At 43.9% G+C, this 27,511-nt stretch overlaps 1 protein-coding gene across 4 annotated transcripts in view; it reads left to right on the forward strand.

Annotated features, from left to right (window-relative positions):
• Positions 1-27,511, forward strand: part of mtm1 (myotubularin 1) — a 229,157-nt gene that overhangs the window by 93,895 nt on the left and 107,751 nt on the right. For 2 of the 4 annotated variants that reach the window (XR_014619568.1, XM_084312598.1), the window contains exon 2: positions 10,857-10,942. The exons of 1 other annotated variant lie outside the window; for it this stretch is intronic. Coding sequence is in view for 2 of the 3 variants with exons in the window: in XM_084312598.1 (XP_084168724.1) it covers positions 10,886-10,942 (57 nt within the window). In the remaining variant the exon portion in view is untranslated. Of the gene's footprint in view, positions 1-10,657; positions 10,673-10,856; positions 10,943-27,511 lie in introns of those variants that run through there. One more of the 4 variants, XM_084312599.1, reaches the window with a different exon arrangement.

Raw genomic sequence — 27,511 nt, forward strand, 5'->3', positions numbered from 1 at the left:
GTACATATCTCTCTGGTAGAGGCAGGGTACATATCCCCCTGGTAGAGGCAGGGTACATATCTCTCTGGTAGAGGCAGGGTACATATCTCTCTGGTAGAGGCAGGGTACATATCTCTGGTAGAGGCAGGGTACATATCTCTGGTAGAGGCAGGGTACATATCTCTCTGGTAGAGGCAGGGTACATATCTCTCTGGTAGAGGCAGGGTACATATCTCTCTCTGGTAGAGGCAGGGTACATATCTCTGGTAGAGGCAGGGTACATATCTCTGGTAGAGGCAGGGTACATATCTCTGGTAGAGGCAGGGTACATATCTCTCTTTGGTAGAGGCAGGGTACATATCTCTCTGGTAGAGGCAGGGTACATATCTCTCTGGTAGAGGCAGGGTACATATCTCTCTCTGGTAGAGGCAGGGTACATATCTCTGGTAGAGGCAGGGTACATATCTCTGGTAGAGGCAGGGTACATATCTCTGGTAGAGGCAGGGTACATATCCCTCTCTGGTAGAGGCAGGGTACATATCTCTCTGGTAGAGGCAGGGTACATATCCCTCTCTGGTAGAGGCAGGGTACATATCTCTCTGGTAGAGGCAGGGTACATATCTCTCTCTGGTAGAGGCAGGGTACATATCCCTCTGGTAGAGGCAGGGTACATATCTCTCTGGTAGAGGCAGGGTACATATCTCTCTGGTAGAGGCAGGGTACATATCTCTCTGGTAGAGGCAGGGTACATATCTCTCTGGTAGAGGCAGGGTACATATCTCTCTGGTAGAGGCAGGGTACATATCTCTCTGGTAGAGGCAGGGTACATATCTCTCTCTGGTAGAGGCAGGGTACATATCTCTCTGGTAGAGGCAGGGTACATATCTCTCTGGTAGAGGCAGGGTACATATATCTCTGGTAGAGGCAGGGTACATATCTCTCTGGTAGAGGCAGGGTACATATCTCTCTGGTAGAGGCAGGGTACATATCTCTCTGGTAGAGGCAGGGTACATATCTCTCTCTGGTAGAGGCAGGGTACATATCTCTCTGGTAGAGGCAGGGTACATATCTCTCTCTGGTAGAGGCAGGGTACATATCTCTCTCTGGTAGAGGCAGGGTACATATCTCTGGTAGAGGCAGGGTACATATCTCTCTCTGGTAGAGGCAGGGTACATATCTCTCTCTGGTAGAGGCAGGGTACATATCTCTCTGGTAGAGGCAGGGTACATATCTCTCTGGTAGAGGCAGGGTACATATCTCTCTGGTAGAGGCAGGGTACATATCTCTCTGGTAGAGGCAGGGTACATATCTCTCTCTGGTAGAGGCAGGGTACATATCTCTCTGGTAGAGGCAGGGTACATATCTCTGGTAGAGGCAGGGTACATATCTCTGGTAGAGGCAGGGTACATATTAGGGCTGACCTTCGATTTTTTTTTTAATTCAAAGCTTCAGGGCCGAGTTTCTATTTAAAGCTTCGAGATAAAAAAAAATAATAATAATACATTATTTTTTTTTTAATGTTGTGGGACTTGTACAGCTTTGTTCAACTTTGTCAGTGTTGTAAAGTTTAAACCTTTTTAAATCTTGGACAAACAAAATTCATGAAAATATTGTAAGCCGTCATTTGAGGTAGGGATGCACCGAATGGGAAATTCTTGGCCGAAACCGATACCGAAAATAGAAAACAGTTGGCCGAAAACCGAAAGCCGAAAGGCCGAAAATGATTCATAGAATAGAATTTTTTTTTACCAATGTTGTGGAACATTATGATTATGGAAAAATATATGATTATGGCAAAACTTAACTTAAATAATAAATAATCACTATTATGGGTCCATAAAACATTTATTCAGCACTTCTGAATGCATACAGTACATTAATTCCATCTTTTCTCTGGCTGCGCAGCGGACATCTGTGCTCTACTGAGCGCACCTTTCTAGTCCCCAGCTGAATGTGCTCGCTTGACTCGGCACAGTAGACGCGCGACAGACAGACAGCGTCAATGTGAGAAACACAATCCCCCCCCTCTCGCTCTGAATAATATGCATATTAGATCACAGTGATTAACCGCGGCATATAGTAAATAAGGATATAAAGCATGTTAAAGACGCATTTATTGGACGTGTTGCGCGCAGAGTTTACATAGAAACAGCGCGACTCCCGACAGCGCGGCATCATCACAACAACACGCGAGGTTGTTAGGTTGTTTCTGTTTCGGTGATGTATTTTCGGTGAAAAAACTCTTTCGGTGCCGAAATTTCTGTGCATCCCTAATTTGAGGCTTTATAAAAGCAGCAGAATGAACACGAGTTTCTTTAATAGTGGTCATACAGAAGTACAGAATACTTTTATACAAAATGCTTCTTACTGTTACGCTCCAGAGACTGTGCTAGACAAGATAAGTATGAAATAAAATAGTATAGCATTTAAAAATAGAAGTCACAGTTAGGGATGGGTACCGAATTCGGTACTTTTGAGGTACCGAACCGAAACACGTCGGTACTACCGAGTATCGAATCAAGTGAGAAACCAAAAAAAAAAATAAAAAATAAAAAAAAAAAAAACTTATTATTTTTTTTTTATTTTTTTTTTTTCCTTTTTTCTTTTCATGTCAACGTTCACACGCACAATATATGCTTACCTAGGATTTGACTTGATTCAACAACAAAGCAGTCGGAGCAATGACGAGCCGAAAACTGTCGAAATTGTAGTTATTTGAAGTTTGGATTTTTTTTTTACGACTAAATAAAATTTCTTGAGACTAAAGTACCGAAAAAAGGTACCGTTGGGTACCGGTATCGATTCACAGGTACCGGTACTGGTATCGGTTCAAATGTGAAAGGTACCCATCCCTAGTCACAGTGTTCAGTATAGACATATGTACAATGTTCGATGCAGAATAGAAGTAACTGAGTTACCATACAATATACAATATACTATGCAATATACTAATATACAATACTATATAGTGCAAAGCAGAAATGGGATGAGGTACAATTTACAGTAAGGTGTACTGAGGTATGGGTTGTAGTGCAAATCCTTTACCAATAAATATAAAGTGTGTTTAGGTGTTCTAAAGTGTGGAGAGTGGGTGCTGCAGTGTGTTTGTTTAAAGTGAGTGTGTGCGTGTGGATGTGTGTGCGGTGTGCATTTGATGGTTGTTGCATAGTGTTATTGTTCGTTGAGCAGCCTGATGGCCTGGGGATTAGGCCTGCCGCGATAAGCAATAAATCGATTAATTGCTGCGATAATTAAAATGAATGCAATGATTTTGACGGGCGCGATTAATTGCTATTTGCGCGTTTGTTTTAATGAGGCGGAACCAGTGCCGCTTGTCAGTCACTGTCCGTGTTGGGAGGCGGGCCGCTGACGTTACTAGAGTACAGCACAGGAGCTCCGTGGGGCAACGCCACAGCTTAACTACATTTCTCAATAGTGTTGCTCCTTTTAACCAAGTAGCATTATTTGTAGTGTAACGTTAGCTATTTTTAGACCCAAGTAGTTACTCGCTACTGCCCGGAGAAACTGGACTGCTAAATAAAGATGAATAATGATAGAGCTTTGATTCTCATTCCATGCTAACAACATTAGCTAAATAGCTAACAAACGAAATACAACGTATAGCATAGCTACAAGTACAACACAGAATAACGTTAATACAATTACATGCATCATTGTTTACAATGAACGGGTGGGGCTAGTCAAAGGACTGGACACGGGGACAAGTTAAACATGAATTAATTTATTATAACACTCCGGTAGTTTCGAGTCGTGCTGCAGTGCTTACGCACCACAGCTATTCTATTATATACTGCTTTGACGCTTCCTCCTCATCGTTGATTGCCTGTAGTAGCTGCATCTAACGTTAGTAGCTAACGTTAAAACTAACCTAAAGTTAGTTGTTCACCAACAATCTCAACATTTGTTATTAGCTCAAAAACAACCGGACGAGACAAGTTGTCGGCTCATATGTTCTGCTTAGGATAATCACAACAATACTTCCGGTCCGGTCGGTGGGCTTCAAAATAAAAGTCTAAAACCGGAAAAGACGGAGCGGTGGGCTTCAAAATAAAAGTTTTGGGAAAAAAAATTCTCAAAAAAAATTCTCTAACCGGTCGCAATAATATCGCTTATCGCGATATTTTCGGGGGCAATTAATCGCCCAGCAAAATGTGTTATCGTGGCAGGCCTACTGGGGATAGAAGCTTCTTCTGAGTCTTTCTGTGCTTGCCATGAGACTCCGGTATCGCTTGCCTGACCGCAGCAGTTCAAAGAGGCAGTTGTTTGGGTGGCTGGAGTCCTTGATGATTCTCTTAGCCTTACCCCTGCACCGCTTGTTAATGTTCTGGAGAGTGGGAAGTCCCCCTCCAATTGTGCGTTCGGCTGAACGTGCCATTCTCTGTAGTCTGCTTCGGTCTTGTGCGGTGCTATTCCCAAACCAGGAGGTTTCCACAAATCTGTCAGTGCCGAGTCCGACCTCATCTTAAATAACAAACAGCATTGCTTGTTGTAGTTAACAAAGAGAGCAGAGTTGATTGTGCAAAAAAAAAATCTTTTTTTTAATAATCAAATTTTATTTTCATATTCGAATCCCATGCCCATCGAACGAAGCTTCGAAGTATTTAAGACAGCCCTAGTACATGATGTATCTCTCTCTGGTATTCACAGTTATCCTGGGATGACTGTGTTGAACTTACTGTACTGTATGGGATGGTCAATTACTTAAAGGGGAATGCCACCCATTTTAAGAATTCACACAATGTTCCTCCTGCGCCCCAGGACAGTTCAGTCGGCGTTTGCACACACACACGCACACACCACTCTCTCCTAAATCTAGAAACTGGAGCGAGAGAAGCCTCCAGATACGATCAGAGGGTTCTCTCACTCTTGATTCCTAGTTTTAGGAGAGAGTGGCGGTGTGTGTGTGTGTATGTGTGCTGCACAAACGCTGACTCAGCTGTCCGGGGGTGCAGGACGGAACACATGTTGAATTCTTAAAATGGGTGGCACTCTCCTTATAAAGGAGTCTGAGTCAAGAGTCGAAACACAGTCGAAGAGAGGGAAAGAAACAAGAATATTGAATAACTGTTTTGTGAAGTGCATTAGGGGTGGGACGATACATCGATCCAGATCGATATATCGATCTATTATCAATAATCAAATAGGATCGATGCAACGTAAAAAGATCGATTCATATTGCGATACTCTTATTTTGAAAATCCCCTCGTGAGCATATCCGCCCGGCCGGACCAACAACATAGCTCAGCGCAGCTCCGTGTGTAGACGTTAGATAGTATTGCTTCAGAGTCCGCCTATTTTGCCCAAAATAAGTGCCTGTTGTTTTTTTCCCCACAAGGGGTTAAATGCATCTAACATGCTTTCCATCCTCTCCATTCCTTTATGCACATGTCGCGTTAAATACTGAAATGAACGTTGCGTTAGCGTGAGCTAACTATGCTAAGTAGCTAACCAGGAGAGGAGAGAGGAGAGGGGACTTGGGAAAGAGCAAGGGTGGGGGCACTGGGCAGTCTACCTTTCTGTGGGGGACTGGGTTGAGAGGCATTCTGTGTGTGTGTGTGTGTTACTGAGGATGGACAGATAATGTTGATATTTAATGTATTCATGATCATCATGCAACATAAAACAATTGTAGGAAGTTTGGGAGAGGAAAGGGTTTTAGCTTGCGTGTTGTGAGTTCCAAAACATTTTACTTAAAGTTTAAAGCTCAATATATAAAAAGTTAACAGGAGGTCTATTTGTATTAAAAACCATAGATGTCTGGAAGAGCTCAAAAATAAAAACATCAATTGATATTTCCGTAGCCTTTGATCTAAATGTGACTGATTGTGTTAAATGGGCACATAATATCGCCTCATATCGATCGCAGGCACCTGAATCGAATCGTATCGTATCGTGGCAGACTTTGTGATATCGGCAAATATCGTATCGTTGTCCAAAGAATCGATATCGTATCGTGATGAAACTGGTGATTCCCACCCCTAAAGTGCATGTTGTTATGAGTCACACATCCCATAATAACTGTTTTGTGAAGTGCATGTTGTTAGGAGTTAGTTACACATCCCAACCAAAGAGGGCAGGCGCTGAGCCCCAAGTGAGCCCGAAGGAGAGCATGGACACGTCAATACTACAACTGCTACGACCACTCTGGTGCAATGAATAATGTAACGTTGCCCTGCAGTGTGCAAACCTGTTTATTCAATTGCTAAGTGTGTCTTGCCTATCGCCAAATGGAGCTGTTGTGTTTGGCCCGTTCTCCATCTGTGTCACCAGTGAGGCCGTAACAGCTGGTTGATACCCCCGTCTGTCTCCTAGATATAGGACTTTACCTACTTGCTTATGGGATCCAGTACACGGTGCCTTCTTGTTAGGGGTACACATTTCGGGAAATTTTTTTATTTTGCGGTCACAATTCTATTTTTCGATTGTTCATGCATTAAAATGTATTCATACTACAGATCTCTAAATATAGATTAAATACATATACTACAGAGCTTGGTTTGGCTCCTCCCACTCTAGGCTGATGGGATGCCCAGTTTAGACGATGAACAGGTGAAAATGAGACCTGGGGAAGAGAAGGAGTTTTAAATTTCAGTACGCATTGTAGTAAACAATGTTGAATGTAAAGTCTTTTGAATTTTTTATAATGTATTGAGATTGTTACATCCCTACTGCTTTTGAGCATGCAACCTTGCTTACTTAGAGATGATATAGTAGGACACAATCATGCTGATGCACTATTTGCCAACAAAATTTACTTCGCAGTCGACACCAACCCCTGTCTAGTCTCAGAATGCAACTGGATGCTCGTTTTCCCATTTTTCTTTCAATCACCCTCCATGATGTCTTGCATTGTATAGAGTAGACCAACCTTTAACATATCCGCCATACAAACGGCATATTATACTCACCACTGTGTCTTTTAAATAGGGATGCACCGATATGAAAATTTGCCACCGATACCGATTGTTCAACTAACACAATCGGCCGATACCGATTTTTGTGGCAATTATTTTTTTAATGTATATATATTTTTGTAATATTTTTTTTTGTAATATATATATATTTTTTTTTATGAAACAACTGTATATTTGTGTTACAAATTGTGCTCACCGATATGAACATAGGCCTCTTTACTTACTTAAAAAAAGGAAACAGCACTATCTCTCTCCCAGTATGGTCTGCCGGGCTGCAGCTAGATACTAGTTCTCCCAGTATGGTCTACCGGGCTGCAGCTGGATACTATTGTCTCAACCAGAGCTCTCAACCAATGAAATTTTGATTGACAGTCGATTCTGCCAATTACGTCACACACCGCTTGCACCCGCCTCTGCTGTTACCACCAATCGGCAAGCGAGTATACATTTTTTACTTCCGCTTTTGTCCGCCATTGATTTTGACGAGAGCTGAGCTCGTCTACAACAACAACAACGTGCGGCGCGGCCGACGTTTAGCTTTAGGCATTAGTTAGGCATAATGATTTTACTGCAACGAATGTTATAATAAAACAAAGCCTTTCTATACATGTGTCTGATTGAAAACTTTATTAACAGATTGCAGAATGGGTAAAACTCAGGGCTCTATGAGCAACGGAAGGAACTGAGCTAGTATGAACGAGTAATGCTTGTTACGTTCGGGTAAATAATATGCTGATGTTATTGAATGTGTAACACTAACTATATAACGTTAATGCCACAAAACGAACACATTTGTTAATCATAAGTAGTAACTTTGATGCAGTAGCTTGTGTGTGTGTGGGCCGGGGGCGGCGTTGTGCAGGTCGCGACGCGACTGAACTTTTTTTTGCCTTTTGACGCAACACAAATTGATGGATATTTATTGGCTACTGCCATCGGCACATCTGAGCTTATCGGCCGATAGGCCGATTGCAGTCAACAAGGCACTTATCGGCCGATACCGATACCCGACCGATACATCGGTGCATCCCTACTTTTAAACTACATTTTAAAATGTAGTTTAAAAGAACACGCCAACATTTTGGGAAATTAGCATATCGTCTTCTCCAGAGAGACGAATCAAATAAAATGTATTTGTAAGGCCCGACAACACACGTTAATGTCCCCATGGGCCGGACACGTCTTCTTTAAACAAGTCAAGAAGAAACATCACAATAAGTCCAGAACAAAACAAGAACACCATAATGTCCAACAAATTTTAAATAAATGCAATATAAATGAATGAAATGAATGCAACACTCCCCACACCCCACACGAAGGTAAGGAAAAACTCACTAAAACTAGCAATAGGAAAAAATGCACCACAGGCAATGTGGAGGAGAGAAACCTTAGAAGGGCCATTCAAGGGGGGATCTCCCTTCTTAGATGTTGGTGATAGTAGTGTTGCAGACAGACAGTTGGTAAGCATGCACTCATGTGTGTAGTGAAACACAGATGAGTGCATGCAATAGCAACTGAACATTTTGAAAAATTTAAGATAGAGCTGATAGCGATAGCAACTGAGCATTTTGAAAGATTAAAGATAGAGCTGATAGCGGATCTATTTGAGGCACAGGGGCGGCGCAAAGAGGGTCGCATCCTTCCCGTCTTAATCACGGGACGACAAGAAGATAGATACCAGTTTCCTCTCTGTGTGTTCAGTAGAAAGCTATCTGGCTGCACGTTAGCCTAGCTTAGCACAATGAATGGAAGCGGACATGGCCGGTTAGCCTAGGCATTGTTCAACTAACACCTCTCCCGAAGGCTAACTGGCCATGACCGCTTCCATTCCGCTTCTTGTCTCTAGATGGATCATGTCTCCAGCGCCCCCACAGCCGTAGCTACAAGCCTACAACCACTTAATATCAAGGCTCTCATCCACATTCATTCATTTTCTCCCCCCGCTCTCCATGAGCTCAATGTAACGAGGAAGTGCAGCAGTCTATGGCAAGTTGTGAAGTTACACTTGAACTGGATTTCATGCTACGCTTACTTCAGCTTTTCTCTCGTTGGCTGTGCCCTAAAAAGGACATCAACTCACGTCACACTAACATTTAGTAAACAATGCATCTTTAAAGATGACTTGGACCAAAGTTAATGCAATTTGCGATTCAATTTCAATCGGCACAGTTCATTGTACCCGGATGATGAGTTAATTTAGCTTTATTGGGCATCATTTCCCAATTAAATAAGTAAATTTGATGAATTATAAAAAAAAAAATCAATAAAACCCACATTGGATGTTTTTTTTATTTCTCTTTCTCCGATTTTCTGTTTTTCTCCCCGTCCAATTTAGTCGCCGTGCCAATTCCCCCCTTCCCCTACCTGGCTGCTGTATGCATGTTCTCCTACGAGTCGGTTCAAGGGCGTCCCGAAGCCGACCGCACGCTTCCTCCGATGCGCGTGGCGACTGCCAGTGACGTCTTTTCACTTGGCAGCGAGGACTCTCATTGGTGAAGTGTAACGCGTGGGAGGGCACGCTATCTCCACCAAGTCCTGCCCCTGTTGAGCAAGCGCCAAGACCTGACCTGTAGGCGTCGCTGTCCACAACGCCAGATCCCCACCCGCCAGCTTCCCACCCCCTAATACTGCCAATTGTATTAGTATGAACGACCAGCCAAGCTGGTAGCAACGCCGAGAGCTGGGCTCGAACCCAGCATCTCCTGCGTTGGTGACGAGCGCAATCTCCGCTACGCCACCTGACCGCCCTCACATTGGATGTTTTGAATGTTAACTCTTTAAAAATAATGATTTTAGCCCATGTATTTGTTTTTGAACAGTGGGACAGTACTGGGGGGGTTGGTTCCATGTTCAGCCTGAGACCCAAACAGAAGAAACAGTCGCACCCTGGGAACCAGACTCGTTAAAACACTCTAGTACCCTTCAGTAAAAAAGTGATGAGGAACACGTCTTTGGTGTCTCTACTAGTAACTGCCACTGCTGCTGTTTGTCCGACGGATATCTCTCCAATAGAACCAGGGAATTTCGGAACGGTCCAAGACACACATGTGGATAGACTTCATAAAAAGCCTGAATTTCTGTTTGAACAAAAAGTGTTTAAGGAACAACACACTATTATTATGGGAAACGGATCGGCTAGCGTCTTTGGCCCAAACGCACCTCTCCCGGAGTTTTAAGCTAGGCTAGTGGTCCATATCCACTTCAATCCATTTTTCCTTGCAGCAGGATAGCTTTCTACTGAACGCACAGAAAGGAAATTGGTTTCAATCTTCTTGTCTGACTCTGGATAAGACTGAAAGCACATTTCCCATGATGTTTGCGTGTTCCTTTTTAATGTTTTTGCCGACCAGAAATAGCCTCCTCAGGGATTTTTATTTATCAAGTGAATCCACATTGCGGCTTGGACCTTTCTATCTTTCCCTGTCGCCGAAAACGGCGCCGGTGGACATTACTAAAAAGACACACAATAAATACTCCAGATCTGCCTTTCTATGCCAGACCTGTGACCCATAGGGTCTCCTGTTGCCACGGTTTGAGAAACACTCGACCACTCACTTCTGGATGGATGGTTGAGTGGACATTGAGTTAGCATTGTAGAGCAGAGATCTTCTTTTTGTTATGTTGAGACTTGAGATATCTGTCAAAAAAGATATCTTACTTTTACTCCCTTTCTCTCTCCCTCTCTCCTCTCCTCTTGTTTTCTGTTGATTTTATATTGGCATGACACTGCTAATGGAATCTCTCTCTGTCTTGTCTCGGTCTGTCACTTTGCTTCTCTCTCTTGCTCCTGTTTGCTTTTTGTTTGTTTGCGTCACTACTAATTTAATCTCTCTCTTTCACCCTCTCACTGTTTGTTTCACATTCTCTCTTCTCGACCCTTCCTCCCTCCCTCTCCCTGTCTCTTTCTGTCACCATCCTTTCCTCTCTCTCTCCGTCCATCAGAGCCTGAGGAAGAAGCCCCTCCCTGACCTATGGCCTCGCCGATCCCCGTCTATAACTCTACCCCTCTGGACACAAACAGCCCCAGCGTGAGTCTCTGTGTGTGTACTTGTATGTAGGCTATTTATGCCTAGCCTTGTATTTATTAGGGTTGGTACCCTTTTCCGGTACTTTAGTGTCTAAAAATGTATTCTACCTACCTCAGTTGTAAAAAAAAAATTGTCCAAACTTAAAATAATTTATTATCATTATTATTTGTTAATATATATATAATATTGCAGCGAGCGTTGTCTGCATCTACCTTTGTAAAGTGTAACCACCGTTTTCGGCTTTGCCATTGCCCAGACTGCTTTGTTGTTGTTGAATCAAGTCGAACCAATTCATAGGTTTCGTTTCCGCGGTAAACGAAACGTTGACATCATCAGACTTGTTTTTGCATTACCGAAATGTGGCACCGGTGGATCTCACGTGAATCGGTACTCGGTAGTACCGACGTTAGGGATGGGTACCTTTCACATTTGAACCGATACGGTACCGGTACCTGTGAATCGATACCGGTACCCAACGGTACCCTTTTTCGGTACTTTAGTCTCAAGAAATTTAATTTACCTACCTCAGTCGTGAAAAAAATAATCCAAACTTCTTTGGATGCTTGGTCATTGTGTGTGTGTGTACTCTATACTTTTTTGTTGTTTGTTTGTGGACTGTCTTTCATGCCCATTCGTCCTGGAAAACCTGGACATTCAGAGACTAGTTTCCAGTCATGGAAAAACAAAGAAATTACCTCACTCAGGTTGCCTATGTAAACCTATGTGTGTATTTAGTTTGAAACTGTTAATAGAATTATAGCAGCGCCGCCCCAATTCGTGACCCGCAGGCCAAGTTTGGCCCGTTCTCCCTTTGTTTTGGCCGCCATGGCATTTGACAAGCTCATGCTTATTCTCCCCTTGTTTTTAAAGTGCTGTAAAATCCTAACCGTAATGACTACACAATGTACATTTTGTGATTGGTGTAGCAGTCACCTGTACGTGAGACACTTCATCATGAACCCTGCATCATTAAAAAAGGACTAAAACTGGGGTTAAATGTGTCGATACAGAGCTATTTTTAGGTCTATGCAGAGTAGCTTTCACTTTCACTCCTAGAGTAGATTTAACTCGTGAAGGAGAGAAGAAGGCTCTAGATATGACAGGACAGGTGACACGGCGATGGTGGAGGATCTTTCAGATTTAAACCCTGCAGCAGCTAAAGCTTGACTGGAGAGGAGGTCAGAGGACCAGTCCAGACCTCAAACAGTATGTTTGACAGGAGAGGAGCTCAGAGGACCAGTCCAGACCTCCAACAGTATGTTTGACTGGAGAGGAGCTCAGAGGACCAGTCCAGACCGCCAACAGTATGTTTGACAGGAGAGGAGCTCAGAGGACCAGTCCAGACCAGCAACAGTATGTTTGACAGGAGAGGAGCTCAGAGGACCAGTCCAGACCAGCAGCAGTATGTTTGACTGGAGAGGAGCTCAGAGGACCAGTCCAGACCAGCAACAGTATGTTTGACTGGAGAGGAGCTCAGAGGACCAGTCCAGACCAGCAGCAGTATGTTTGACTGGAGAGGAGCTCAGAGGACCAGTCCAGACCAGCAGCAGTATGTTTGACTGGAGAGGAGCTCAGAGGACCAGTCCAGACCAGCAGCAGTATGTTTGACTGGAGAGCTCAGAGGACCAGTCCAGACCAGCAACAGTATGTTTGACTGGAGAGGAGCTCAGAGGACCAGTCCAGACCAGCAGCAGTATGTTTGACTGGAGAGGAGCTCAGAGGACCAGTCCAGACCAGCAACAGTATGTTTGACTGGAGAGGAGCTCAGAGGACCAGTCCAGACCAGCAGCAGTATGTTTGACTGGAGAGGAGCTCAGAGGACCAGTACAGACCAGCAGCAGTATGTTTGACTGGAGAGGAGCTCAGAGGACCAGTCCAGACCAGCAGCAGTATGTTTGACTGGAGAGGAGCTCAGAGGACCAGTCCAGACCAGCAACAGTATGTTTGACAGGAGAGGAGCTCAGAGGACCAGTCCAGACCAGCAGCAGTATGTTTGACTGGAGAGGAGCTCAGAGGACCAGTCCAGACCAGCAGCAGTATGTTTGACTGGAGAGGAGCTCAGAGGACCAGTCCAGACCAGCAGCAGTATGTTTGACTGGAGAGGAGCTCAGAGGACCAGTCCAGACCAGCAGCAGTATGTTTGACTGGAGAGGAGCTCAGAGGACCAGTCCAGACCACCAGCAGCAGTATGTTTGACAGGAGAGGAGCTCAGAGGACCAGTCCAGACCAGCAGCAGCATGTTTACGTGATGCACAAAATAGGGCTGCAGCTACATTGATACGCCAAGGAACGGATAGAAAATGTACGGAAGGTATTACTGTCCATTTTATTATTTTCAAATTGGAACCTAATGGCAACTCTGTCTGTCAAAGAAATGGATACTTGTCATTGAAAATGATAGGGCTGTCTTAAATACTTCGAAGCTTCGAAGATTTGTTCGATGGGCATGGGATTCGAATATGAAAATAAAAATTGATTATTAAAAAAAAAAAAAAAAAATTATGATTTTATTTATTTATTTTTGGTTGCAATTGAAATCAACTCTGCCTCTCTTTGTTAACTACAACAAGCAATGCTGTTTGTTTTTTAAGATGATGTCGGACTCGGCACTGACAGATTTGTGTTCATTGTGCTGCTTTTATAAAGCCTCAAATGACAGCTTACAATATTTCATGAAAGCAAAGTGTTTCGTTTGTCTAAGATTTAAAAAGGTTTAAACTTTACAGCACTGACAAAGTTGAACAAAGTGCTGTACAAGTCCCACAATATAAAAAAATAATAATTAAAAAAAAAATATTCTTATTTTATTTCGAAGCTTCGAAATAAAATTGAATCTCGGCCCCGAAGCTTCGAATTCCAAAGAAAAAAGACTGACGGATACAGCGGATCAATGTAGCTGCATAACGTTAACTCATTGGACGCCAGAGGTCACTGTGGGCGTATGCCAGTGTGTGCCAGCGCTGTAATGAAATGGGGGTACATGCGTGTTTGTAGTGCTAAAACTATATTCAATAGTATAGCTATGGATCTAATGATATAGTCGATTGTCATTGAGTTTCTTATGGTCAAGATGCAAGAAACGGATAATTATTTCATCAATACATTCCCGTTTTATACCGTGGTGAATCCGAGTATAGTTTTAGAGTGATTCTGTGTAATCCCAGGAAACTCTGCCAAAAAGCGTTTTTACTGCATTTCATTCCTCACCTGGATCAATAATCAATCTGAAATCAACGCTAGATTATCTGTATTATGTTTCATCATGGATGCATGAAAGGGGGGGGGGGGGGAGCTGCGCCTCCGTGCTTTGATCGCAACCAACGGAACATGCCACACACACCACAGACACACGGGGGATCGCAGGGAAAGAATCGGATCAACGCAAGATTGATAACATATAGCCCTTACCTTGTCTATGATGTACTGCAAAAAGAATAATCCAATTATCTGATCGCTATTCCAAGTATTGATCGCGATCGTGTTTCCAACGTAATCCAGCATTGAACATGAGCGCGGGGGGGGGTTCCCCTCCCCTCCCCTCCCCTCCCCTCGTCAATGCATCCGTTATAACCGCTTGTCTTGCCTGAGTATTTAGACCCCGCCCGCACGCCGCAGCTCGGCCCAGACACTAAGCCACATAGTTTCAAATGGAGTGCAATAGCGGCCGCTAGGGATGGGTATCGTTAGGATTTTATCTATACTACTACTCTTATCGATACTGCTTAACGGTTCAGTACTTTATCGATACTCTTATCGGTTCTTTTAGATTATTATTATAAAATCTTTTTTTTATACATTTATTATTTGAACGGCTTAACACTATGCCGTCCGTCCACGAGTATATACGTGTTTCGGTGCCATGCGTTGTGGACCAGAGCCACGTATATACTCATGGCAAGTTGTTATTGTTTTATTCCATATTTATAACGCTATTAACGTCCGTGATCGAGATCCATGACCTACCCACATATTTGATTTTCGAAACATGCAATACCGGCCAGATCCGCTTAGGGGCGCCATCGCTCCACTGCAGTATCATTGAGGGGATTTAAAAAAAAAATCTTTTACAGTCCTGTGGGCGGATCATATGAGCCTCGATTCCAAACGAAGACCCTCCATCTTTGATCCAGTTACCGAACGTATTTTTCAGCCTGGAATAATGGGATTTATGATTAGCCAATGGACATATCAATCTACCAGAATCCGATGACTAATGAAGAAATGCTGCCGGCGATCACATGGGCTGACGGTAGGACACTATTCCCCCAAATTACAGCTGGATTGGACATTGTTTTAAAACCTAACGTGATCGATCAGTGAACATGGCTGATTGAACGCACACTATATTGCTAATCAATAATACTAATCGGCGTTCCCCGCCGCCCCCATTTCATCCATAGATGCTCTGTAATAGTCCGGATGCTACGCAGTTTGTTTTATTTCATTCGTATATATACAGCAGAAATGGCGTTTGATATAACGGCGCCAACGTTTAGCCTATTATCTAGCTTCCTGGAAAAAAGACTAGACGAAAAGCGCGATAAACCTTATATTCACGACGCTATAAAATGACAACCAACCGATGGATTTTTATTTTCTTTAAGCCACTATGAAGGCACGGCTTATGCACTCAAGTGACAATGAGAATGGACAGATAGCAATACTATAAATGATATATATAGCTCTTAGAAAGTACATAGGTTTGTAAACAAACCGCTGTCCTCTGAGGCATAAATCGCCGCAAGAGTGCGGACGCCAAAGTGTTAACACATCCACCGCCGTTCACGTTGTACAGCGTTATTGCCCGCCATGCGTTGTCTGCCAAACCATGCTGTACAGCGATATTGAGATCATATTTCATTTTTTCGCCATGGCATTCATAATTCAGCCACCCAGCCTCTGGTGATACAGTGGGACTCTGCACAATATTGCAACGCCTCAATGGATGATTGGGCGAGTTACAACCGGAAGTGGCAATCGGTGCATCTGGGAAATCCGTCCGGCAGTCACATATTGTTGCGGGACTCCAGACATACACTGGCGTGCATATGGATCGCTGCCATAACTCAATAATCGATATGATTTGGGCGTTTATTGCGCCATACAAACCGGAAATGGATCTAGGAGATCGACGTCAAATAAGTGGGATCTTTTTCCTCCAGTCTCGTCGGCGAACGGTAAGAGGACGCTGATGTCATTTTCAGCCCAATTGTTCATTCATTTCACTGCAAACCGATCTGATCAATATATCACCCATACTACATAAAGCATTCACTGACGATCACGGAATTATAAACGACCCCCCCCCCCTTTCCTCCGCGCATGATGACGCATAACGTATAGGATCATATACAGTTGAATTTTTTAATATAGCGTGTATCGGGAATAAACGCAATCGATAATCTATATATGCGTTTAGGCCTATAACTAGCGTTCTAGGAATTACTGCTGAAAACGATAAAAACATACTTATATTCTAGAAGGTATTTTTGTATGAATGTTTGAATGAAAAAGTATAACGTTCCTACATCCTGAACGATAGATAATCGATGTTGATTGGGCCATAGTAATGTCAATTTAGCAATACAATTTAAAAAGTTATAGCCCTGCAAAGAAAGTGAACATCTCCATAGGCTTAGAGTGGTGGCAGACTGGCTATATTGATGGATATAAGTTATGGCAGGGAATGTGTTAAGGCTGTATCTGTACTTGATGTTTGTTTGTTGTGTTGCATATTTGAAATAAACTTCAATCAAATCAAACCCCCCCCTCTTAACACATTGGGTGCCAACAACGAGAGATCTCGTTATTGGCCGCCATGCGTTGGTTGCCAATAACGAGATCTCTCGTTATTTAATCGTTATTTCTTTTATTAGTGATATCCATTCATTTTTCATCCGTCCAGCCTGACATTATCATTGGGAATGGCTCTGAGCTCGAAAAGGGCAAATACCGTCCCCTATCGTCTCCCGGATGGTAATGCACATCATTGGATTGGATTGGATTGAGTGAAAAAGTGCATCAGAGAAAAACTCCGCCCCAGGGTTTCCCCACCTCTGGCAAGCAGTGTTGTGTTACCAGATACACTGGCGAGGCTGGAAGCAGCTTGGATCATGCATTTCGGACTAACGTTAAATCAATAAACGCGATCAATATTTGGAATGGCGATCAGAACATCTGATCTGAGGTAAGGAATCTATCTTACCAGTTTTGGGTTAATCAGAGTTGTTTTTCACAGATTTCACAACGTGTGATTTTATTTTATTTTATTTTATTGATGGATTAAAAACACACAACAAGGATCCAAAGGATAACATGAGAGAGTAAAACCCTTATTTCCGTCATGGTCCCAGGGCTGTGAGTGTGTGTAATAATAATAATAATAATAATTTAGGACCTGCTCCGAGGTCACCATTTGGCACACATGCGAACCATGCATACAATGCGTATCTGCGATTAACCCATCCCGTCGTCCTTCCCCCCCCAAGGGCAGCCGGGAGCAGACAGGCGCCACGTGAGCCGCGCCAGGGGACCAATCCAAGTGCTCCTGTCCGTCTTCGTCAAGGACGCCACAGCGTTAGCCATCTTGTTGTTGTGCATGTTTTTCCATTGGGTTTATCTTATCGGGGGGGGAAACCCTTGCGAGCACGGGGAGAACATGCAAACTCCACACAGAAAGGCCTGGGAGATACCCCACCTGGGTAACTGGCATCATGGAAACCTGGTCCCCAAGCGGGATTCGAACCCTGGACCTTCTTGCTGTGAGGCGACAGTGTTAACCACTACACCACCGTGCCAACGTGTGTGTGGCGTTAGGCGCTGAGCTCGGCACGAATAAATGTTTTTTCAGCCCGCTTTTGTATCGTGCATAAGAACACAAATACTCTCGATAATCTAGCGTTTATTTGAAAACGATTCATAAATCAGCAGGAAAATGACGACGTGTTTTGTGTATTCCAGTAAATGGCTATTTTCGCAGAATTTCTCTGAAATTACTAGAACTCTCAGAAACTTTACTCTTATTCAAAATGATATAAAACAGAAATGTACTGATGAAAAAACAATCCGTTTCGTACATGTTGACTGCAAGCAAGTAATTGATAAGCGACGGGTGTATTAGACACATAGCCATAATTTAAGATATAGTTTATGCGTTCGCAAATGTGCTCGTCCTCCCATTCATTAACTTGGTGGCATCCAAGCGATAAATCGCCATATCCGGCTGGCAACCAATGTGTTAAAAACAAAAACCTGTGTTTAACCTAGCCATCTATAAAACATCATGCTAAAACTGTGAAACAAATGTCCTACTCCCCTAAAGAAAGAAATACATAGCAAACATGACTCAGTTATCCAATAGTGCTGCTGCTTTTTATTTAGTTAAAATCTTTTAGTTAATAAGACTAAAAGACTACAATATGACTACAATGATTTCATGACTGTTTCAGGTTTCCGTTGCTATGCACGGAGATTTTTAACGTCACATTTTCAACAAAAGATTGCTGCTAATTAAACACTTCTTGGAAATGGAGTAACGTTAACGTTATGTTGAGTTCATACGTGTAGTGTAGTATGAACTCAGCATAACGTTAACGTTATTCCTTTCCAGTGTTTCTGGCTGCCACCGTTGCATCGCAGATGGATGGTACACTGTTAGCTCCGTAGCTAATCCGCTCCTAGACTACCGATAGCAGTACCGATAACGTCAGAGCTTATCAATACTCCGGTTTTTTCTAATTTAGTACCGGGTTTCGGGGGGCACCCCTAGCGGCCGCAAGGCGTTAGGCGGCGGTATTGGACTTTTGCGATCTCAGACCCATCCCCAGTGATAACACACAGCTGCCTGCATGTGTTTATGAATGGAAATAGCGAATAAAAGAAATAACGTATATATACGTGGTTGGCGTTATTCGATTGGCGGACAAACACGTATATATGCGTGAACGGCTCAGAATGTGTTAAAGATCAAAGTAAGTGCTCTACAGATATTGAGCGTCATTTTGTAAAATGTCCGGTGTCATCGGTAATACCGGCCTTGTCATGAGTTTATTCCACATCACCGTGGCAACTATACTGTACCTTAGCCAAATGGCATCCTATCCCAGCGGGGCTACATGGGATTCCAGAAGGTTAGGGCCCTTTCTCACTCACTCTATTCGTTTCTATTTCGTTCCGTTCCGCCCGTGCCGAGATCTGATGCGAACCCCCCCCTCTCCCCCCTCTAGTTTGTGTACACACTTCAGTCTGGGTGCGCTCTGGGTTTTGTTTACGGTTTGCGTTTTGAGCTTGTAAGCTTGCCGTAGTCGATGATGTCACGCTCGAAATGTAAACACAGGAAGTGTTAACACGGAGACTGGAGAATGGATGTTGATATAAAGAAACAAATAACTAATAAATATGAAGTTATATTTGAACCTCTGTTGTCAAGCCTTGTCAATATAACCCACCCCCCTTTTCTCACGAATGGAACTCTGTTGTGTCTAGATCCCAGAGCCAGGATGTAAAACACCATAATACCGGTGTTTTGTTTATTCCACATCACCATGGCAACCCTAGCACATGCATGCATGCAACTCAGATTCACACATGCAATACACCCACTCCATACACAGTACATGTACAAGGCCCCCCCCCCCCCCCCCACACACACACACTCGCTCATCCAGCTCTAGCAGCTTGAAACATGAATCCAACTGAGTCCCTGAAGACACTCACACTCTTTCTCTCACAGCTCACACTTCATCTCCTCATTATCCTGTGTGTGTGTGTGTGTGTGTGTGTGTGTACATATGCACACTCTTTTATGTGAGAGGTATTGTGTGTGTGTGGGGGGTTATAATGCGTGTATGATGTGCACGTCTGTGACCTAGTCTAGGACAGGTAAAGCATTAGGTTGGACAACCCCAGTGATGAATAAGTCATGTTGTACCTTCACATCCACATACAGCCTGTCTCACCCCCCAGGGAGCACATACAGCCTGTCTCACCCCCCAGGGAGCACTGTCTCACCCCCCAGGGAGCACATACAGCCTGTCTCACCCCCCAGGGAGCACTGTCTCACCCCCCAGGGAGCACATACAGCCTGTCTCACCCCCCAGGGAGCACTGTCTCACCCCCCAGGGAGCACATACAGCCTGTCTCACCCCCCAGGGAGCACTGTCTCACCCCCCAGGGAGCACATACAGCCTGTCTCACCCCCCCAGGGAGCACATACAGCCTGTCTCACCCCCCAGGGAGCACTGTCTCACCCCCCAGGGAGCACTGTCTCACCCCCCCAGGGAGCACATACAGCCTGTCTCACCCCCCAGGGAGCACTGTCTCACCCCCCAGGGAGCACATACAGCCTGTCTCACCCCCCAGGGAGAACATACAGCCTGTCTCACCCCCCAGGGAGCACTGTCTCACCCCCCCCCCAGGGAGCACATACAGCCTGTCTCACCCCCCAGGGAGCACATACAGCCTGTCTCACCCCCCAGGGAGCACTGTCTCACCCCCCCAGGGAGCACATACAGCCTGTCTCACCCCCCAGGGAGCACATACAGCCTGTCTCACCCCCCAGGGAGCACTGTCTCACCCCCCAGGGAGCACATACAGCCTGTCTCACCCCCCAGGGAGCACTGTCTCACCCCCCAGGGAGCACTGTCTCACCCCCCAGGGAGCACTGTCTCACCCCCCAGGGAGCACATACAGCCTGTCTCACCCCCCAGGGAGCACTGTCTCACCCCCCAGGGAGCACTGTCTCACCCCCCCCAGGGAGCACATACAGCCTGTCTCACCCCCCAGGGAGCACTGTCTCACCCCCCCAGGGAGCACTGTCTCACCCCCCCAGGGAGCACATACAGCCTGTCTCACCCCCCAGGGAGCACTGTCTCACCCCCCCAGGGAGCACATACAGCCTGTCTCACCCCCCAGGGAGCACATACAGCCTGTCTCACCCCCCAGGGAGCACTGTCTCACCCCCCCCCCAGGGAGCACATACAGCCTGTCTCACCCCCCAGGGAGCACTGTCTCACCCCCCCCAGGGAGCACATACAGCCTGTCTCACCCCCCAGGGAGCACATACAGCCTGTCTCACCCCCCAGGGAGCACATACAGCCTGTCTCACCCCCCAGGGAGCACATACAGCCTGTCTCACCCCCCAGGGAGCACTGTCTCACCCCCCCCAGGGAGCACATACAGCCTGTCTCACCCCCCAGGGAGCACATACAGCCTGTCTCACCCCCCCAGGGAGCACTGTCTCACCCCCCCAGGGAGCACATACAGCCTGTCTCACCCCCCAGGGAGCACTGTCTCACCCCCCAGGGAGCACATACAGCCTGTCTCACCCCCCAGGGAGCACTGAAAGCCTTTATAGAAGAGCCGCGCTCTAATCCTGTTCAGAGCCATACGTAAACCCAGTTTGGTCATATCGTTTTCAAGTGGCAGCCATGTTAGTTTCGCTTTGTCGTTGCTAAGTAACGTTTAAAGGGGACATATTATGGCTAATGGGGTTTTCCTAGTGAAATGTGAAAAAGGGTACGTCTTGCTGTTTGGCCAGTGTTTGAAGTCTTCAGATTAACCAGCCTAAACAAGCTGTTCAGAATTATTACCCATGGCGATGTCGCAAGGGGGACACAAGCAATGAAGTGGCTTTGATCAATCAATTAGCTGTGTTTTTATGAGCCAGGAACAAGTCTACCTAATGTACTGTCCAGTTTGTAAATGTTGAACACAGTGTATTCAATACAAGGGAAGAAAATAAATCATATTTAGAGTAGTTTCTATCCAAAAAGAAAAAAAATTAACAAACGTTCCACAGATTCAAGAAAGTCATATCAAATTGTTGAAAAATAATGTGTGCCCTTTAACACTTTAATCGCCAAAAACGCCGTAGCTCATTCTGCCAAAGACGCCGTACCACGTCTTTGATATCAATATGGATATGGATCGCATATTTCTACATCCCATAATAGGAAAAATTCTGTTCCACGCTCATCGCCCAACGGCGCGAGGAAGCTACGGTAAGAGTCAGCGTTTTTTTTTAACATGTTCGATACTAACTGCTCTAATGAGCATATCACCCACACTAGATGAATCATCTAACGTTGGCCACGGAATTATAAACGACCCCCCCCCCCCCCCCCATCCGGTCAACATCAAATGATCCGTAGTAACTTCTAGAAGCACGTCCATTTGAAATTTTTTATCTCGCGCAGATTCCTATCAAACTGTATTTCATCATCAATATAATGCATTTGGGGCTATAAATCACATTCTGGAGAAAGCTGCAGAAAACGATAAAAACATACTTATACTTTAGATCATATTTTAGTATGAATATGTGAATGAAAAAGTATAACGTTGCTACACCCTGAAAAATAGATATAGGACGTTGAATGGGACATAGTAATGTCAATTTAGCAATACAATTTAAAAAGTTATAGCCCTGCAAAGAAGGGGAACTTCTCCATAGTAAATAGAGCTGGCGGAGGATGGTAAATTATGAATTTAACCCTGGCGATCAAAGTGTTAATTGAAATTCCAACAGATGTTTTGTAAAATTATCTCACCACCATAATGCTATGGAGGTCATTGTTTTCTCTTGGTTGTAGAAATACAAAGAACAGAATAATTTAGGGATGCACCGAAATTTCGGTGGCCGAAAAAAAAGTTTTTTCACCGAAAATATGTCACCGAAACAGAAACAACCTGTAACCTAACGCGTGTTGTTGTGATGATGTCGCGCTGTCGGGAGTCGCGCTGTTTCTATGTAAACTCTGCGCGCAACGCATTCAATAAATGCGTCTTTAACATGCTTTTATATCCTTATTTACTATATGCCCGTCGCGGTTAATCACTGAGTGATCTAATATGCATATTATTCAGAGCGAGAGGGGGGGGGGGGATTGTGTTTCTCACATTGACGCTGTCTGTCTGTCGCGCGTCTACTGTGCCGAGTCAAGCGAGCACATTCAGCTGGGGACTAGAAAGGTGCGCTCAGTAGAGCACAGATGTCCGCTGCGCAGCCAGAGAAAAGATGGAATTAATGTACTGTATGCATTCAGAAGTGCTGAATAAATGTTTTATGGACCCATAATAGTGATTATTTATTATTTAAGTAAAGTTTAGCCATAATCATATATTTTTCCATAATCATAATGTTCCACAACATTGGTAAAAAAAAATCTATTCTATGAATCATTTTCGGCTTTCGGTTTTCGGCCAACTGTTTTCTATTTTCGGTATCGGTTTCGGCCAAGAATTTCCCATTCGGTGCATCCCTAGAATAATTTATCAAACTAGCCCCCATAGTACAACAGATTAGGTGTCACTTCTAGCAAAACCATAGCAACTGTCTCTTACCGAGCAGAGTGGGCGGGACTATTAGACTATTTAATTTATTTTGCTGACAGTTTAGTGATAGATAGCGGTCTTAATTAAAATCCTAGAGGGAATGTGTTTGGCAGCTGGGCAAATTACATCCATCATCTCATTTGTTTTACCTGGAAAAACATCGACTTTCACGAATCGCTCTGTTTTTATTGGCTGCTGCCCTGGGATTTCCTGGTCCATGAGCCAATTAGGCTTGCGTCAGTCCTGGCGTATGAATGGAGCTTTCTGTAGGGGCTAGCTGACCCTGGAGCGCGAAATAATGGCTAGGCCACAATAGTAGATAGTTTTTATTAGGGATGTCCGATATTATCGGCCGATATTGCCATTCAAATGTAATATCTGATAATATCGGTATCGGTTTTCAAAAAAATTAAAATAAAAAAAACTTTTTTTTACATTTTTTATTTATTTAACCTTTATTTACCCAGGCAAGCAAGTAAGAACAAATTCTTATTTTATTTATTGTCAAGAGTATGCATAATGTTGTGTTAATTCCACAACAAGAGATATGTAATGTTAATTACCTGAAATTATGAAGGGGGAGGAACCCTTCATATATCGGTATCAGATATGTAATGTTAATTACCTGAAATTATGAAGGGGGAGGAACCCTTCATATATCGGTATCGGTTGATATCGGTATCGGAAATTAAGAGTTGAACAATATCGGTATATCGGATATCGGTAAAAAAGCCAATATCGAACATCCCTAGTTTTTATGAGTGCATAGAGTTGAATCAAATCATGCCGTCAACAGTGCAGTGGTAGCCATCGTGGAAGCCCCCATCATGCACCTCTCCTGCAGTGGTACAGCGCCCCCCCCCCCCCCTCCCAGAGGCCTGTTCATTCTTAAAAGGCTGAAACATGGAACGAACTGAATGGGCCTCACTGTCGCACAACACACACGTGTCTCTCACACGCCTGCCTGCGAGGCTGTCATCCCTCGCTCCTTCTTGACAGCTAAAAAAATAACTACGTTATATAGAGTTTTTTTCCCCTAACTGCTTTTCATGGAGGTGGAGCGCATGCAGTAAAATATCAAGACTCCTAGAACGGCCACAGGGCTGGCAGTGGAGCGCACAGTAAAACATCAAGACTTCTAGGATGACTACAGGGCTGGCAGGGGCTCAGGAGCTCGTCTGGTAATCTGAAGGTTCCCGGCAGCGTGTCGAAGGAAGACGCTGAAGCCCCAACTGCTCCAGATGAGGTAGATCTTGGCACCTTTCATGGCGGCCTCCACCGTCTGTTTTTGTGACTGAGGGAATGTGAGGCTGAGGCGTAAGATGGTTAAAGCACTTGTCGTGTACAAAGGTCTGATGACCATATAGAATATAGCTGGAGCAGGCTGTACATGAAACCAGCCCGTCCAGTAGGTGCTTTAAGCACAGGTCCCGGCAGGTAAGAAATAAACAAATGCGTTTTTCCAAAATAGTAAATGATAATTTATTATAAAATATAAGGAAGGGAAATAAAACCCACAACAAATAGACAAACAGGGAAAAGGGTAAGGGGAGAACAAACAAGATCATTATAATAAAGTTGAGCACCAGAGCACTAGCAGTGTCGTATATAAATGCTATATAAATGCAGTTAATTTACTATATACATGGTTCTGTTTCGGAGGCAAGTGCATTAGTCCAAATCAATGACCATTCTGTCAACTGACCTGTTCTGTCGGTTAGCTGTTTTTGGCTGCTGGGAAAGTTGCAAACAAAGAACAAGTTCTGACCCTTTGGGTGTTTTGAGTTGCGATGTTCAGTAGAGGAGTTCTCTGCCCTCTGCTCACTTCCTGTGTTGTGGACCTCTGCTGCACCGTGGGAAGTCCTCTTGATGTACTACTTGTAGTAAGGCTTATCAAAATAAATAGTTTGGTTCCGGTTGCCGACCGACCCTGCCGATTTAGGTGAGACCCAATTTATTTTATGAGTTTTTTTTCTCTTTTTTTTTTTTTTTTTTTTTTTTTTTTTAACAATAAAGTTTCGTTAAATCTTAGTCAAAAAGTGCAGTCCATGTCAATAATGAGAATATATAAAAAGCAAGTATTTCACAATATTTGCACAGCTCTCTGACGTCAGGATATTTAGTGAGTAGTATTTACTACCTTTGTATATTGTACTTTTGTAGTACAGTGTCTTTGTATTTTAACCTTTAGTATTATGGATATTAAACATGCTGGCAGAGTACATGCATCCATGTTGTCGTGAACATTTAAATTAAATAAAGAAATTCCCTATCCATAGTCGCCGTGGGAAAAAATTCAATAAAACAAATTCCCTACCTACCCATGGCCTTAACTGACAACCAACAAGAACCAAACAATTTATTTTGTTAGGCCTAATGGATGGAATCCACGGATACTCATTAAAATAGCTCTCCCTGGTGATGCATCATTCAATTAATCATTTCTAGGAGGAGTTTCTTAAACTACAGGTCAGGACAGATTCTTCTGGGTTTACTTGCGCTGGGTCTTCACATTACATGAAGTAAGACTATCCTTTCACAAGCCTGTGTTCCCAAGACGAGACAACATTTCTTATTTGGGTGATAACCTGCAACAGACCCTGGTTTTTAAGATGGGGAACAGGCGCAGGAATGGCCCCAATGGAACCAGGTTCTGCTTCGTTTAGGCCCAACCGTTCTCAACCTTTTTGCTCCCGTGGGCCCCCCAACGAAATATTCCAGGGCCCCCCCATATAAGATGACCTGTCTGCCTGTCATCATTGTGGCTCACACACTCCAGTGCACGTAGTCCAGCTTACTCCGTTTAACCCTCACCTCATAAAAGCATTGAGGTGAGTCACACTTTGCTGTTACAGTCCTTGGATATTTACAAAGCAAAACAATGCGTCTTTATTTCCTTACTCTCACTTGCTGACATTCACTGTCATAGACTGTTTCAGTGGTATTTTGGTTTCTAGGTAACGACATTTTTGGAACAGTTGATGTAACACTAACCCTCTAAAGCAGTGGTTCTCAACCTTTTTACACCAAGTACCACCTGAGAACGTAGCTGGCTCTCCAAGTACCACCATATGACCGACGTTAAAATACAGTCTATTCAGCTATGCACAGTTCACGCAGGAGGCAAATTTATTCCTAATAACATTATTTATTGTTAACTTTTGTCAGACACAGCCACCATGTACAAAGGGGTAGCACTAGAACTAGCAAACTCTTCCACACAATTCTCATACAATGCAAGGGCCATTGAGAACATAATAACTAACATTCTCACATAGCAAATTAAGAACTGTATTTCGGCAAATGTACTTCATTCAAACACTCTCTCTCTCTCTCTCTCTCTCTCTCTCTCTCTCTCTCTCTCTCTCTCTCTCTCTCTCTCTCTCTCTCACATACACACTCTCACACACAGTAAGTGACACAGTGAGTCTCTCTCTCTCACTCTCTCACTCTCACTCTCTCACACACACACACACACACACACACACACACACACACACACACACACACACACACACACACACACACAGCAAGCAATTGTACTTGTACACACACACACTAGTGATGCACGGGCTGATCCATAGTGCTCACGAGTCAAACTAAAATATTTTTATTGTTTGCGGGTCATTTGCGGTTGGGTTAGTTAAAATAAAAATGTAATTAGCATAATATCGCCTATAACTACATCAAGTCCCAACTCTTTCCTGAGGGATCTTCTTCCAATCAAATAAAGTCAAATCCGACAGCAGTAACAGTGATGTGGATTGTGGACGTAAATCAACAAAACACTTGTAGTCAGTTTCAGACGGAAGGCTTTGAGAAACAAGTGTTCAGTCGGACTCGGTATAGTGTGTGGCTTACCGGCTTGCACTATGCGGAGGCTGGAACAATACAAGTCTTCCCGTCACGTGCCTTCCTGGCTGCAGGATTGAATCTTGGACTTGCGCTTATTCAGTGCATCGCGTTTTTCTTGTGAAGAAATCTTCTGGTTTAAAAAATATTCTCCTCCACACTTCTTTCGAATATTCCGGTTCCGATTCTCCATTTCGATTGATGTTCTAAACGATTCTCGATTCCGATTCTTTGAGGTGCAGGTAAAACAGGTCACATCTTATTTCGCAGGAGTTTTTTTTTTTTTTTTTTGAAAAATCTTAAAATCTTTTCATACTATTCACATTGTCAGTTGACTTGATACAGATACAATTTGGTTGCTGTACTGTAACTAGGGTATTAATT

The sequence above is a fragment of the Notolepis coatsorum genome, assembly GCF_963971535.1.
Source record: "Notolepis coatsorum genome assembly, chromosome: 4".
Taxonomy (NCBI): domain Eukaryota; kingdom Metazoa; phylum Chordata; class Actinopteri; order Aulopiformes; family Paralepididae; genus Notolepis; species Notolepis coatsorum.